At 39.7% G+C, this 16649-nt stretch overlaps 1 protein-coding gene across 19 annotated transcripts in view; it reads left to right on the top strand.

The window, feature by feature from the left end:
- MROH8 (maestro heat like repeat family member 8) overlaps positions 1-16649 on the top strand; it is a 58990-nt gene that overhangs the window by 20569 nt on the left and 21772 nt on the right. For 16 of the 19 annotated variants that reach the window (XR_012018552.1, XR_012018553.1, XM_072800946.1 and 13 more), the window contains 6 exons: positions 337-432; positions 1888-1992; positions 5608-5743; positions 7277-7395; positions 10386-10538; positions 14046-14206. Coding sequence is in view for 17 of the 19 variants with exons in the window: in XM_072800946.1 (XP_072657047.1) it covers positions 337-432; positions 1888-1992; positions 5608-5743; positions 7277-7395; positions 10386-10538; positions 14046-14206 (770 nt within the window). In the remaining 2 variants the exon portion in view is untranslated. The remainder of the gene's footprint in view (positions 1-336; positions 433-1887; positions 1993-5607; positions 5744-7276; positions 7396-10385; positions 10539-14045; positions 14207-16649) is intronic. The other 3 variants (XM_072800959.1, XM_072800957.1, XM_072800949.1) reach the window with 2 other exon arrangements.

Below are 16649 nucleotides of genomic sequence, written 5' to 3'. Positions count from 1 at the left end.
TTTTTTAAAGATTTTATTTATTTATTTATGAGAGACACAGAGAGGGAGAGAGTCAGAAACACAGGCAGAAAGAAGCAGACTCCATGCAGGGAGCCCAATGTGGGACTCAATCCCCGGACTCTGGGATCACGCTCTGGGCCTAAGGCAAGCACTCAACTGCTGAGCCACCCAGGCATCCCCACCTGAGACTAATATTACACTCTGTTAACTAACAGGAATTTAAATAAAAACTTGGAAATAAGAAAAAATAAACTGTGTAGAAGCAAAAAAAAAAAATGCATACAGTGTTGGGAACTTTATGGTGGGGGGGCATCACTAATCCTGTGCCTTTTCAAGTGTCTCTACAGGCAGACGTTTCAAGCATTCTCTGAGATGCTCCAGAGTTTGGTAGTAAAAGACCCACATTTGGAAAATCTTGACACCATTTTTAAGGTAAATAGGATATCAGAGAGAAGGGGAAATTATTTCTATTAATTGGTGAGAGTGGAAGAAGAAGTGTAGAAGAATTAAGTTTTAAGAGATAGCATAGGGGCACCTGGGTGGCACAGTCTGTTAAGCATCTGACTCTTGATTTCAGCTCAGGTCATGACCTCTGGATCATGAGAACGAGCCCTGTGTTGGGCACCACGTTTAGTGGGAAGTCTGCTTGAGAATCTCTCCCTCTGTCCCTCCCCTACTGTGTGCACTCGCTTGCTCTCACTTTAAAATAAATATATCTTTAAAAAAAAAAAAAGAGCATAGCAGTTAAGATTATCAACTATCAGGTTTTGAGCCAGACTTGGCTTCAAAGGCTGACTCTGTGACATTCATGGGTTATAAATTCAGCAAAGAATGTGACCTTTCAGAGTCTCATTTCTTCACTTTGAAATTGAGATTATAATTATGGTGAGTATTGAATAAATGGCCTTCAGTAAGTGGCTTAATGGTTCCTAGAATTATTCCTTAAATTCCTATTGCTTACTGCCATAAAAAGGTTTCAACCAGAGAACAGAGTCAGCCTCATGAGTGAGTAAATAGGCAAGTGTCTATCAGGCAGGATTCAAGGGTCATTAACAACCCTCGATCCCCACCTGTACCCACTTCGACACCTGCCATTCTGTCATTAGGGATTTGGTCATTGGAGCGCATTCGCTGCAGTTCAAGTGTCTTGCTCTCTTGCCCCTTTTAAAGGTGCAGATATCCCAGAAAGGAATAACCCTTTAAATTATTATTAATCATCTGTGCCTAAGTGTAAATGAACATTTATCTTTGCCACAACTGCCCTTAACATTTCTCATTCCTCTTCTATTTGTACATCAACACTCCAGCCAGATTGATTTCTCTCCTTTATCCAGTTGTGCCTTGTACTTTTCTGTATTGGTAGCTTAATTCAAGCTGTTTCTTCTGCCTAAAATGCCACCTGGGTTTTGTTTGTTTTTTTGCCACATAGGGCCATGAAATGTCACCTTTTTTGTAAAGCTTCTACTCATGAATGTTACCTTCTCCAGGAATCCTTCCCTATTACAGGCAGATGCAACTTCTCCATCCTCAGAATTCTTTAATAGCACATCATTGATTTTCTTTCCTTCCAAAGCAGATTTCAGAAGGCTGAAAACATACAGGAGAATGGAATAAATAATTGAAGAAAGTGGGGTAAAGGGAAAATAAGTGCAGAAAATAAGCTTCTGTAGAAGCCAGCCCACCTGACCGCAAATCTTATACCTTGTTTGCCTTCCTACCACTTGCATTTCCAACCCAAACTGGCATATCATTTAGGAGGACATTTTCAGATATAGTAGTGACCTGTAGACCTTTTGTCTCCATATTATCTTCAAAGCAGAATAAAGGTGTTATCCAAAATCTTCCTGGTAAGCCATTTAGGTCCCCCCCCCCCATTTTTTTCCACAGCAAATGGACCCCTGGTTACAATCAACCAAAGATCATGAGCGGGAACGGGCCACAGCCAGCATGGCTCAAGTTCTAAAGTGCTTATCCAGACATCTCAGCTTGAAGGTAAGCAGCCCTTCAGTCACAGAGTGAGAAGGATCCAAAGCCATCCTATTACTGCCTATTTCCCCTCCTATTTTTTCCCCTCCTATTTATGATTCCCCAAACTGGTAACTCAGTTATGCCCCCATGTAATATCATAGCACTTAGCATCATTCACATATCTGCCCCTCTAAAATTTGAGCAGTTTGAGGTCAGGTACTATGTTTATTAGTCTTGCATCCCTGTTGCTTAACACAAGAGCTGGATCATAACAATATAGTAAATATCCTTGAATGAATGAATAAATAAATGTGACCTAAAAATGTCTGAGGGTCCACAGTGGCCTAGACTCTGTGCAGTTTTGTATTTGAAGTAATAAAGTCCAACAGCAAATGGAAGGAATTCAATTTAAAGACCTCCCAGCATCTCACAGAGAAAGGTTCTGAGGCTCTTCTTTTTAATCCTCTCATTTGTCTCTTTCCTCTCTCTCACTTCTCAGTTCTTCAGAATACTTCCCATACCTCCTGAAAAGAGTTCCTCAAAACTAAGATCCTCCTTCCTGGATCCAGTCCTTTCTTTCTTTCTTTCTTTCTTTTTTTTTAATTATTTAATTTATTTATTCATGAGAAACACAGAGAGAGAGAGAGAGGCAGAGAGAGAAGCAGGCTCCATGCAGGGATCCTGACATGGGACTTGATCCTGGGTCCCCAGGATCACACCCTGAGCTGAAGGCAGCACTAAACCGCTGAGCCACCAGGGCTGCCCCCATTCCTTTCTTCATCTGTGAATCTTTCCTCTCTCCTAGTGGGTCTTCTGGGCACTAGAGCCTCTCCTGTTCTCCAGCCATCATTTCTCCAAGTGTGTAAGAAGGGCCCAGGAAGGGGCACCTGGGGGGTTCAGTCAGTTAAGCACCTGCCTTCGGCTCAGGTCATGATCTCAGGCTCCTGGGATTGAGGGCCACATCAGGCTCCTGTTCAGTGGGGAGTCTGCTTCTCCCTCTCCCTCTGCCTGCTGTTCCCCTTACTTGCATTCTCTTTCTTTCTGTCAAATAAATAAGATCTTTAAAGAAGGCCCAGGAATTGGAAGAGAAGTTGGTGAGGTAGGAATACTAGGTCCTAATGCTAATTTTCCTTAGAGAATTTGCCCTTGATATAAATATTCTAACAGTCATGCTTATTAAAAGGATGGCATCCCACTAACTTTCTTATTTCTCATGTTGGAAATACATCCCAATTTTCCACCTCCTTACTGAAGGAAGTTTGGTCCCTCAAACTGTGCTACTTCCTCTTTTCTCTCTTTAGTCAATGAAAATGAGTCACTGCTAGCCCTCACTGACCTCCCTGTGATTCTGTCATCACATTGTTTTCCTTCTACATTCCTCCACCTCTAGTTTTGGCTGCAGACTAAAGAAGAGTTTCAAATGACTCCCTCTTACTCATAATCTGTCTCGGGCCTGAAGATCTTCCTTAATGTTTTCTTCCTGTAGGAAGAACTGCTAACCTAAGGCTGTTGAACCCAGGTGCCATTGGAGTCTCTGAACATCTGGAAAGCTGTAGGCAGAATTTTGCACAGTGTAGTCTTCTGGAGTTTTCTGCGGAAGGTCCATAGCTTTTCTTAAATCAACTTAATTGAGTTGTTGTCTTGCAGAGATAGCCAGTGTTAACAATTCTGTTTATTCCTTCGGAGAACATTTGTGCATGAATGTGCACTTTAGTCCCTCTGCATGTAAGCCAGAGTTATCATCTTGAAACTCCTGTCACTCTTGATGCAATGATTTCCAGCTATTCCTAAAATACAGGGTGTTGTATGATCTAGTTCCTGCCTGCCTCCTTGCACTCCCTGACTTACTCCAGCCGTACTGGCCCTCCTTTATGTTCCTTATTATATAAAGCTCTTCCTGCCTCATGGCCTTTGCACTTACTACTTCCTCTGCTTGGAATGACCTTCCCCAGCTCTTCATAAAGTAATTCCTCCTCATTCTTTAGTGCTTATTTCAAATGCTTCCACCTCAAAAAGGTTTTTGCTTACAAACAGATCTATGCTTAGACTCTGTCTCATTGCTTTCTTTTCTTCTTAGGGCTTCTTAGGATCAGAGATGATCGTGTTTGTTTATTGATTTATTGTCTGTTTTTTTTCCTCAGGCAGTGTAAATTCCATTGATTATGCCTGTCTTTTTCACCAGAGCATGCCCAGCGCCTAATACAGAATATGTTACATAGTAGATGCTCAATTAAATATGCATTCAGTAAATGTGAATCAGTTCGTGTTCCTTCTCTGTTCAGAACTCTCCAATGGCTTCCCATCTCACACAGGAAAAAAACAAAAATCCTTACAGTAGTCTCTAAGTTGCTATACCACCTACCTCATCTACCTCCTATCTCTTTTGCTCTTGTTAACTCCAGCCAACCTCACTACTTGTTCCTCAGAAACACCAAACACACTCCTTTCTCTCTGCCCTTGCTATTCTCTCTGCCTGGAATGCTTGTCTCCCAGATATCTATGTGGCTCAATCCCTCATCTCAACATAAGTGAGGTCTTCCCTCATCACTCTAAAACAGCAGTTCCTGTCTTTTTTCCGTGCTTTTTTTTTCACCACAGCATTTATCACCATTTAATACATAATAAATTTTCCTTCTTTGTTATTTTGTTTTCCTCTAAGTAGAATGTCACCTCCATGAACAAGGATGTTATCTTTTTGTTCACAGCTTGTATCCCCAGTGCCAGTCATAGTACCCTAGCCATAAATGTCATACTCATAACCAATTCCTGGTACATAAGTGACACTCAGTATTTGTTGACTGGATGAGTAGTTATATCAGTAAACAAAAGACATTCCACAGCTGTCTTTGTTAATTTACTTTTTTCACTATTTATTTTGAAATATATTATTTTTCTGGTATGGTTTTTGCCACCTATTTTTTATAATAAGGCAAAATATCAATAAACAAGTTTTTAAAATTGTATTAAATGGTGCAGCTCAACTTTGCATCCAACTTTCTCACTTAGCAGACCAGCACATTTTCCCACCTTATCACAAATTCCTACAATACTTGATTCCTAATGGTTATATTCATAGAGTGGTTGTACCATAGTTCTCTTTACTATTGGGCAATTATTTCCAACATGTGGTTTTTAAAAATAGTACTAGAATGAATATCTTTATATATAAAGCTTTTTCATTTTTCAGATTGCTGATTTAGGTTAGGATTTGTCCTATTTAATACCATCTGATGGACATAGTATAACTACACATGTTAAATGTTTAACCTAAAGAGATCCAAGGGCTAGGGGCACCTGGGTGGCTCAGTCAGTTAAGTGTCTGCTTTCAGCCCAGGTCCTTATCCCATGGTCCTGGGATCGAGTCCCACATTGGGCACCCTGCTCCGTGGGGAATCTGGCTCTCCTTCTCCCCCCAACCCCCCCCCCCCGCTCATGCTCTTTCTCACTCTCTCTCAAATATATAAATAAAATCTTAAAAAAAATAAATTTCTTCATTAAAAAAAAAGAGAGATCCAAGGGCTGAATGTGACTCTTGCACTTTCCTGAGTAGGGGATAGAAGTGGAATTACTTCTCAATAACTCTAAGGCATAAAATGTACCTGTTATGCTAATGGTATTTTTCTTTTTCTTCCTAACCAGCTTCCACTGAGATTCCAAAGGCTTGGGCACTTCGTGGCTCTGATGGCACTGCTGTGTGGGGACTCAGTGACAGAGGTAGCTGAGGAGGCCGCAGAGGGCATGCACTGCCTGCTGCATGTCACCTTGAGGCTGAAGTGTAAGGCGCTGCTGAAGGCAGCCACTCCCTGAATCAATCCTCCAGCACAGTGCAAGCACCAATCCTCTTTGTGCCCTCATTCCATACACTCCAGAAAAACTTTTTACGGTAGTTTAGCAACAGAGAGGTACATAGTCCACAGACGGAGATGAAGCAACATTGACTTAATCATCAGAATCAGAACACTGGATCAGACCCATCAGTGTCAGCCATCTGCATGGCTGTCGAGTTGAAGGAGCTAAACATGTGGTCCTGTGGACAAACTGGATTAGTTTGGCCAGAAGTGAAGGAAGCTCTTGACATCATATGGGCCTTCACTTACATATTTATCCCACATATATTTTCTGAGTGCTTACTCGGGATCTGACAGTAACCAGAACACAAGAGGTCCAGTCCTTACATAGCACGTAGTCTAGTGGGAGAATCAAACAAAGAATCAATAAAAAAACTGTTATTATAAACAAAGATAAGTGCTAAAGGAGAATTGCAGGGGCCATGAGAAAGAATCGCATCTAGCGGTGAGGTTCAGAAAGGGCCTCTCTGAAGATAAACTGAAAAATAAGAAACATTAGCCAGGTGAAGATGTAAGAAGAGCATATTGGGCAGAGGAAACAGGAGGTATAGACTTAAGGAGTTTGAAAAATAGAAAAGGGGCCATTGTGATCAAAGAATGGATCATTGGCCTCCCAGGTACAAGAGGCTTTAGAAGAATATCTAGCTCTATGTCCTCCTCACCAAGCCTTTGAGTCTCAGTCTACTCTACCTCCACCAAGTAGTTGCCCTGTCTGGGCTTTTTCATCCCAAGGGTAAGGAAGCTCTATGGTTCCCAAAACTATAATCACATCTCTGGGTAGCTCTGAGTATGAGGAATGTCTACCAAGACATATAGCCAAGGAAATACAACTGATTATTCATTAAACAAGTATCTATGAAGCACTTCCTGATCTAGGGGTACATTGGTAAACAAGACAAGTACCTTCCCCAAAGAATTTATTTGCCAGTTGGAGAGACAGTGTCCTCAACCAAGCACTCAAGGACTTCCCATAAATAAATCTCCAACAAACATGAGTCACAATGCAACATAGAAACAAAGCACTATGAGGGAGTATTGGCAGACTCAATAATCAGCAAAACTAGACACAGAAAGAGTTCTGGTATCGGCATTATCAGATACTGCATAATTGTATGATTTTTTATGGGGACCTAAGCTTCATAAGGAGACCCCTTAAAAGTCCTCACCAGTAGTAAATGGTTTGGGATAGTTGTCTCCCAAATCACTCAAAAGCTCTGCTCTTACAAAAAGCTCTTTTCTTTTTCTTTCAGCCTTTTTAATATATTGTCTGACAACAGAAGGGAAACAAATCAGCCTTCAGATTAACACACTCTCCACCCCCCAGACACTTTGATCTAAGTGAGAAAGATAAGAAGGATGAGTTCTTAGGATTCACTTCAACCTGGGGATTGATCAGACTTGCAAAATCAAGAAAAAGGAAATAAGCCAGAAAGTATTAATATTTCATGTTTTCTTCTCAGGTACCATTTATGACAAGAAAAATCACCCAAACTTGAGAAGAGCAATGAAAAAGTGTCAAGAGCTCCTAGAACTCTACAGTATTAAACAGTTCTATAGTTGTCCCTTCAAAATTGCCCAGGTAATCAGAATGGCTAAAATTATAAAGACAACTTGAAATGTTGGAGAGGATAGGAAATAACCAGAAGTCTCATACATATTGTCATGACAAAGTAAAATGGTAAAACTACTTTGGGAAAAGTTCTTAAAATTTCTTATAAAACTAAACATACAAGATTGCCCAGAGAATTTGCTCTCTAAACTTTCCATAGTTTGGAGATGAGGCACTGTGGTTGTGACTCTTAGACACCTTGCCCTATTAGTTAAGTGGCTTAGGTCAACCTGGCAGTGGGACCAGTATCACTGGTCTTCAGATAAGCTCTGTTCCCATTGATTGCTCTGCTAACCTTAGCCAGCCTCTTGCAAATGTAAACTCTTGTCCAAAACAGAGCTGCCAGAGGCTGTAGTTGACCCAACAGGCCATACGCTTTTAAATTAATATATGTATTCATTATGCAACAACTATTTTAAGATTCAACTAGGTATGCAGTACTCTGTTAGGGGATAGAGGAAAAAAGAAAACCCACAGGGGTCTAAAGTGTCAGGCAGTTTAAATTCTCTATGCATCTGTTTCCTCATCTGTACAGAGTATCTGTAAAAATTGGGTTGTAAGAGTTAAATGAGATATTGTATGAAAAATGTTCTGCTTAGTGCCTGTCATATAGTAAGTGCCCAGTGAATTATACCTGTTATAATCATGTGAAAGACTTTATACGCTGCCGAGTACAATGAGAAGCAAAATGAAACATGCTTTTATTCTTATATTTTTATTATTTTTTAAATTTTTATTTAAATTCAATTAAATAAAATATAATGTGTTATTGGTTTCACAGGTAGAGGTCAGTGATTCATTAGTCTTATATAATACCCAGTCCTAATCATATCACATGCCCTCCTTAATGTTTATCATCACCCAGTTACCCCATTCCTCCACCCTCTTCCCCTCTAGCAACCCTCAGTTTGTTTCCTATGATTAAGAGTCTATTATGGTTTGTCTCCCTCTCTGATTTTGTCTTGTTTTATTTTTTCCTCTCTTCCCCTATGGTCCTTTGTTTTGTTTCTTAAATTCCACATATGAGTGAGACCATATAATTGTCTCTTTCTGATTGGCTCATTTTGCTTAGCATAATACACTCTAGTTCCATCGACATGGTTGCAAATGGCAAGATTTCATTTTTTTGATGGCTGAGTAGTATTCTGTTGGATATATACCACATTTTCTTTATCCATTCATTTGTTGATGGACATCTGGACTCTTTCCATAGTTTGTCTATATTTGGCATTGTTGCTATAAACATTGGGGTGCAGGTGCCCCATAAGATCACTACATTTGTATCTGTAGGATAAATACCCAGTAGTGCAGTTGCTAGGTTGTAGAGTAGCTCTATTTTCAAGTTTTTGAGAAACCTCCATACTGTTTTCCAGAGTGGCTGTACTAGCTTGCATTCCTACCAACAGTGTAAGATGGTTCCCCTTTCTCTGCTTCCTCACCAACATCTATCATTTCCTGACTTGTTAATTTTAGCCATTCTGACTGGTGTGAGGTGGTATCTCATTGTGGTTTTGATTTGTTGTTGTTGTTTAAAAATTTTATCTGTCTATTCATGAGAAACACAGAAAGAGAGGCAGACACACAAGCAGAGGGAGAAGCAGGCTCCACACAGGGAGCCTGATGCAGGACTCGATCCCAGGACCCAGGATCACTCCCTGAGCCAAAGGCAGACACCCAACTGCTGAGCCACCCAGGCGTCCCGTCCCATGTGGTTTTGATTTGTATTTCCCTAATGCTAAGTGATAAGGAGCACTTTTTCATGTATCTGTTGGCCATTTGTGTGTCTTCTTTGAAGAAATGTATGCTCGTGTTTTCTGCCCATTTCTTGATTGGATTATTTGTTCTTTGGGTTTTGAGTTTAATAAGTTCTTTATAGATTTTGGGTACTAGCTCTTTATCTGGTATGTCATTTGCAAATATCTTCTCCCATTCTGTAGGTTGCATTTTGGTTTTGTCGACTGTTTCCTTTGCTGTGCAGGAGCTTTTTATCTTGATAAAGTCCCAGTAGTTCATTTTTGCCCTTGTTTCCCTTGCCTTTGGAGATGTGATTAGCAAGAAGTTGCTTGGCCAAGGTCACAGAGGTTGCTGCCTGTGATCGTCCTCTAGGATTGTGATGGATTCCTATCTCACATTTAGGTCTTTCATCCATTTTGAGTCTATTTTTGTGTATGGTTTGAAAAAATGGTCCAGTTTCATTCTTCTGCATGTGGTTATCCAATTTTCCCAACCTCATTTGTGGAAGAGATTGTCTTTTTTCCATTGGACATTCTTTCCTGCTCGGTCGAAGATTAGCTGACCACAGAGTTGAGGGTCCATTTCTGAGTTCTCTGTTCTATTCCATTGATCTATATGTCCGTTTTTGTGCCAGCTGATGATTTCAGCTTTGTGATAAAGCTTGACATCTAGAATTGTGATGCCACCAGTTTTGGTTTTCTTTTTCAGCATTCCTTTGGCTATTCAGGGTCTTTTCTGGTTCCATATAAATTTTAGGATTATTTGTTCCAGCTCTGTGAAATAAGTTGTTGGTATTTTGATAGGGATTGCATTGAATGTATAAATTGCTCTAGGTAGCATAATTCTTTTAATATATTGTCGCCAGCCAAAGTAATTTAGCTATGCCTGGGACCCTTTGAGCTGTATAGCACTAAAGCCTTTCCTTTAGTTCTGTTCCTATAAAAGTGTGACTCTTTCTGAGGATCTCAGTAAAAAAACAAACAAACAAACAAACAAACAAACAAAAACAACTCTTTCTAAAAATCAGAACTGTAAAAAGCCACACAAAGACTGTAGTGGGCATTTGGGTTGCTTCTAGCTTTTCACTTTTGTAAAGAAGACTGAAAAAACAGCCTTGTACATATTTGTAGGTCTCTCTGATTAACATAAAATTGAAATAATATTCCTTATTCAAGGTTCTATCATACTAAGTCTCTTGAAAATTCATCTTCCCTGAATCATTTCAGATCTTCGAAGCTTTTCTCAATTCAAATGAGCTCTTCCAGTTCGTAATGACTACATTGGATGGCCTGGAAAATCTGAAACATCCCTGCACCCAGAAATCAGCAGGAGAATTGCTGATAACGATGGTGAAAAATGCAGAGTCCCGATTTGAGAAGGTAAAAGGCTCAGTTTCCTGGGTTTGAAATATCAGCAAAACCCCTCCCCTCCTGTACCTGCTGCGGTGTCTTCTGCTGCTCCCGTTCAGCAGAGAGTAACAACTGAAGGGGCCCCGAGCCCATGAGTCTGTGAGACTTCCATTCAATAAGCATGTAATAAACAGTCATCGATGGGGATCCCTGGGTGGCTCAGTGGTTTAGCGCCTGCCTTCGGCCCAGGGCATGATCCTGGAGTCCCGGGATCAAGTCCCACGTCAGGCTTCCGACATGGAGCCTGCTTCTCCCTCCACCTGTGTCTCTACCTCTCTCTCTCTATGTCTATCATTAAATAAATAAATGAATAAATCTTTAAAAAATAAAAAACTTTAAAAAAATAAACAGTCATTGAATATGCAACTAGAGATGGATAGTTTTAAAATCCAAGGTGTGCTCCATATTTTCCAAAACAGTATAGTTTGGAAGGAAGATATAATTAGCACCTATGAGAATGGTAACTTCAATTTAGATCCCCATCCAGGTTAATTAAAGATATAAAACTTTAAAAAAATCAAGCCATAAGCAATCTTTGAAGGAGGCCAACTTAACTTAGTAAGCTTAAAATCAACAGATTTTATTTAAATGTTTCTAAAGTTGACACATCAAGAAATAACAATATAATTGTATCACCTAGAAATATTATAGGACATACTGAAAGAGATAAAAGGGCTGAAAATAGTAGTCCCTGGAGAGCATATTTGGAGACTATGCAGGAGAGAGCTTGGAATACCACTGGACTTTTTAAATTGATACATACTGTACTTTGATAAAAATAAAAATTAATTTTATTTATTTATTTTAAAGATTTTATTTATTTATTCATGAGAGACACAGAGAGAGAGGCAGAGACATAAGCAATGAGAGAAGCAGGCTCCATGCTGGGAGCCGAATGCGGGACTCGATCCCGGGACCCCAAGATCACACCCCGGGCTGAAGTCAGGTGCTCAACCGCTGAGCTATGCAGGCATCTCAAAATTTAATTTTAAAATGATGAAAACCCACCTGTAACTTACTAAAATAACAAAGATGGAAAAAAAAAAAAAAACAATGTGATGAGAACATAGTGAGATGGGCCCTTCTATCAGTTGGATGATTTCAGCTGTAAAAACCACCACTCTGAGAAGCTTATGCATAATTTAAGTTTAAAGTGCTATCTTTGGGGTGCCTCGGTGGTACAAGTAGGTTAAGCATCAGACTCTTAGTTTCAGCTCAGGTTGTGATCTCAGGGTCATGAGATTGAGCCCCACATCAGGCTCTGTGCTCAGCATGAAGTCTACTTGAGATTCTCTCCCTGTTCCTCTGCTCCTTTCCCACCTCTGCACATGCGCCACCCCCTCCATCTCAAATAAATAAATCTTTATAAATTAAGAGTTTCTCTTCTAGTTTAAGAAGTCTGGAAGCAACATATTCTCTAGGATTGGTTCAGCAACTCCACAGTGTTATGAAAGAGCCAGGGGCTTTTCCATCTGCCACTGTACCTGTTCATGTAGTCATAAGGTGCTCACAGCAGTTTCAGACTTGATGAGCAAATAAGATTATATCCAGCAAAGAAGAAATGTTGCCTTCCTTTTTGTCCCTTGAATCGGGGGGAAAGTGTTTCCCAAAAGCCTCCAGTACATTTTACCCCCATGTTTCATAATGCTAAAATTACATCACATGCCAGCTTAAGCCAGCTTCTGGCAACTGGGCATAATGACCATTTTGTTACAACGGTGTTGAGGACTGCCTCTCTGAGAAGATGACATTTCCACAGAGACTTAAAGCCCTGAGTCTATGAGTGGGCTTAATGGGCCAAGCAGAAAAATGGACCAAAGCCCAATTGTCCCTGTTTCCTTTACCTGAGTATGGAAGGCAAAGGAAACTTTGGGTGGAAGGCAAGTATGAACTCTAGCATTCTCAGAGTCAGAGTAGAACAAAATCCCAACTTCTTTGTAACACTTTTACTAGTTTGGTTATTATAAAATCAATACATAGGAGCACCTGAGTAGCTCAGTTGGTTAAGCGTCTGACTTTGGCTCAGATCATATGATCCTGGGGTCCTGGGATCAAGCCCCAGCATTGGGCTCCCTGCCTAGCAGGGAGTCTGCTTCTCCTTCTGCCTCTGCCTTTGTCCCTCCCCTCTGATCTGTCTCTTGCTCTCTCTCAAATAAAATCTTTAAATAAAAATCAATACATAGTCATCGAGAAGTTTTACCTTATTTTATTTAAATTCAATTTGCCAACATATAGTATGACACCCAATGCTCATCTCATCATGTGTGCTCCTTAATGCCCATCACCCACTTACCCCATCCCTCTACCCACTTCCCCTTCTGCAACCCTTTGTTTCCCAGAGTTAGGAGTCTCTAATTTTTTGTCACTCAGTTCCCCTCCTTCCCTTATGGTCCCTTTCATTATTTCTTATATTCCACATATGAGTGAAACTATATGATAATTGTCTTTCTCTGACTGACTTATTTCACGCAGCATAATACCCTCCAGTTCCATCCACATCGATGTAAATGGTAGGTATTTATCATTTTTGAAGGCTGAGTAATATTCCAGTGTGTGTGTGTGTACATGTACACACACCGCATCTTCTTTATGCATTCATCTGTTGAAGGGCATCGTGGATCCTTCCACAGTTTGGCTATTATGAACATTGCTGCTATGAACATTGGGATGCAGGTGTCCTGTCGTTTCCCTACATCTGTATCTGTGAGGTAAATACCCAGTAATGCAATTGCTGGGTCATAGGGTAGCTCTATTTTCAAGTTTTTGAGGAACCTCCACACTGTTTTCCAGAGTGGCTGCACCAGCTTGCATTCCTACCAACAGCGCAATAGGGTTCCCCTTTCAGGAGAAATTTTTTAAATATGTAAGGAAAAATTAATATTCTATAATTCAAGTTCACATTATTAATATCTTTGTATTAAGTTCTTTTGAATAATTTTATATACACCTACATACACTCAGATATATTTTAAGTAGGTTTTTTTGTTTGAGAGAAAAAGAGACTGGAGGGAGGAGCAAAGGGAGAGAGTCTTTTTTGTTTTTAAAGATTTTATTTATTTATTCATGACAGACAGAGAAACGCAGAGACACAGGCAGAGGAAGAAGCAGGTTCCCCGCAGGGAGTCCAATATGGGACTCGATCCAGGACCCCGGGATCACAACCTGAGCCAAAGGTAGATACTCAACCCTTGAGCCACCCACGTGCCCCTGGGAGAGAGAATCTGAAGCAGACTCCATGATGAGCATGAAGCCCAATGTGGGGCTTGATCTCACTACCCATGAGATCATGACCCAAGCCAAAACCAAGAGCGGGACACTCAACCAACCCAGGTGCCCCTTAAATAGTTATGATAAACTTTTTCTAAATACTAAGCATTCTTGTCGTCCCCAGGACCTTTCAGAAATAGCCACAGTATCCTCAGTAACCATCTTTGTCCCACAGGATTAAGGTCTTAATGATTTGTTTTCCTTCTTCAGGTGCCAGAAATTATGGGAGTTATCTGTGCCCGCCTATCCATAATCAGCCAGCCTAGAGTCCGACGACAAATCATAAATACTGTGAGTCTGTTTATCTCCAGGCCTAAGTACACAGATATAGTGATTGGCCACCTTCTGTGTCATCCAGTACCATATGACAGGTAACAGAACCTGGTACAGCCTCTGAATTAAACTGGGGTATGTGACACAGCCCCCCATATTGTGGAACATGATTGTTCTCAAAAATCTAATGATATTCTTGTAGAATAGATAAGATATAGTCAGATACTTGCAATATAAGTCAGAATATAATACATAAACATAAGGAAACAATCCAACAAATCCAGAATAAAAAACATTTTATAAGTCAGTTGGACTGAACTCTTCAAAAAAGCTAATGTCAAAAAAAAAAAAAAAAAAGCTAATGTCATGAAAGAAAAAATGTGCTGGCACATTATTCTACGTAAAAAGACACTGAAGAGATTTAACCAAATGCAATATGTGAACCTGATTGGATTCTGGATGAAAATAAAAGGTATAAAAGAAAATTTTAAGAAAATATAGGGTTGTCTGAGTGGCTCATCCACCATGCTTTTTTTAGATTTGTGGCTTTTAGAGTTGGAGGCACCCTGGAAGTTCCAGGAAATCTCTTCTGAGGAAGGCAGTGAGGCACTAGGAGAAGGTTCTAGGCCTCTACTCCCTTCAATCAGATTGACATCTTTCTTTTTTTCTTTTTTTAATGTAAGCTGTACTCCCAACATGGAGCTCAAACTCATGATCCCAAGATTGAGTTGCAACTGAGACAACCAGATGCTCCAGAGTGGCATGTCTTTTTGTCTGCTTTATATGTTGTGATTCTGGGTAGTTATTGTATCTTAGCCTTAAACTGTTTGAAAACTGCTTTCAGTGAATGGTTCTCACAGTGTCTTGGTGTAGTGCTGAAATTTTATTTTATTTTATTTTATTTTTGCTGATTTTGATTGGTTTAAGTTGAATTTAGATGCTCTACCACTAAATCAAATAAAGATTTTTACTCATCCAAAGAAAAAAATGAGTTTATATATACATATATATGTGTGTGTATATAAATATATATATATATATCTTTTTTCTTTTTAAATATTCTTTTGGGGGATCCCTGGGTGGCGCAGCAGTTTAGCGCCTGCCTTTGGCTCAGGGCCCGATCCTGGAGACCTGGGATCGAATCCCACGTCGGGCTCCCGGTGCATGGAGCCTGCTTCTCCCTCTGCCTGTGTCTCTGCCTCTCTCTCTCTCTCTCTCTGTGACTATCATAAATAAATAAACAAATAAATAGATAGATAGATAAATAAATAAATAAAAATACCTTTAAAAATAAATAAATAAATATTCTTTTGGGCATCTTACTGACTCAGTCGGTAGAGTATGCAACTCTTGATCTCAGGGTTGTAAGTTCAAGCTTCACATTGGGTGTAGAGATTACCTAAAGATAAAATATTTAAAATAAGTTAATTACAATAAAATAAAATATTCTTTTTTATGTTTCTCTAATATGTTACTGTTAATCTTTACTACTTGCTTCAGCTTATCTATACTAGATCCTTATATGAAATATATGATTTAGTACAAAATATTAAATATACTTAGAAATATACTCAGTTATTTTAAAGTATAACTTTAGCATTATTTATTGTTTGTATTTGTTCTAACTCTTGGATGACTTTGAGAGCCTACTGCTTTAGATCATATGAGAATTGTGGAATCTCCTAGAAATGGAAATGGCATAGTCAGGAGACTTCATTTTTATTATATTTTTGGTCATTTACCTGAAGTCTGTTAGCTGGTTTACATGCCAGTTGGGGTGATTGTTCTTAAGAGTTTCTCAAAGCATCTGCCATTTGCAAGGTGCTGTTTGCCTGGGGAAATAAGGGACAGGACATGGACCCTCCCCTGGAGCAGCACACATTCTGGAAGCAGATACAGGTATATAATAAGATTCCAAAGCAAAATAAGAGAGTTGTATGGAAGCTCGTAGAAGGTGACTTAATTAGATGAAAGATTGGGGAAGGATTTCTAAAAGAAGGGCTGTCCCAAGCTGAGTATTTAGTGTCAGTTAGCCAAGTAGAAGATGAGACAGTGAAAAGGGCATTCTAGACAAAAGTAATAGTAAAACAAAACACAAGGAAGATATGAAACAGGTTGATGAATACCCATTCCCAAAGGGATAATGGACAAACAAAAACCATGTCACACCTACAGAATCTGTATCACTGGAGGTAGAACCTGTTCCATATTTTTAACAAACTCTCCACATGATTTTTTTCACACTAAATTTTTTAAACCAGGGATGCCTGGGTGGCTCAGTGGTTAAGCACTGGCCTTCAGCTCAGGGTGTAATCCTGGAGTCCCAGGATTGAGTCCCACATCGGGCTCCCTGCATAGAGCCTGCTTCTCCCTCTGCCTTTGTCTCTGCCTCTCTCTCTCTCTGTCTCTCATAAATAAATAAGTAAAATCTTTAAAAAAAAGTTTTCTAAACCATTGGCTTATAGGCTAACGTGTATGTTTTCCTAATTCAAATGCATTCCCAGCACAATTACAACTGTGTTCTTTCCAGAAATAATTTTC

This window comes from Canis lupus, chromosome 26 (genome assembly GCF_048164855.1).
Source record: "Canis lupus baileyi chromosome 26, mCanLup2.hap1, whole genome shotgun sequence".
Classification (NCBI taxonomy): Eukaryota; Metazoa; Chordata; class Mammalia; order Carnivora; family Canidae; genus Canis; species Canis lupus.
Note: the sequence above shows the minus strand (reverse complement) of the source record. Positions and strands in the feature narration are given on the sequence as shown.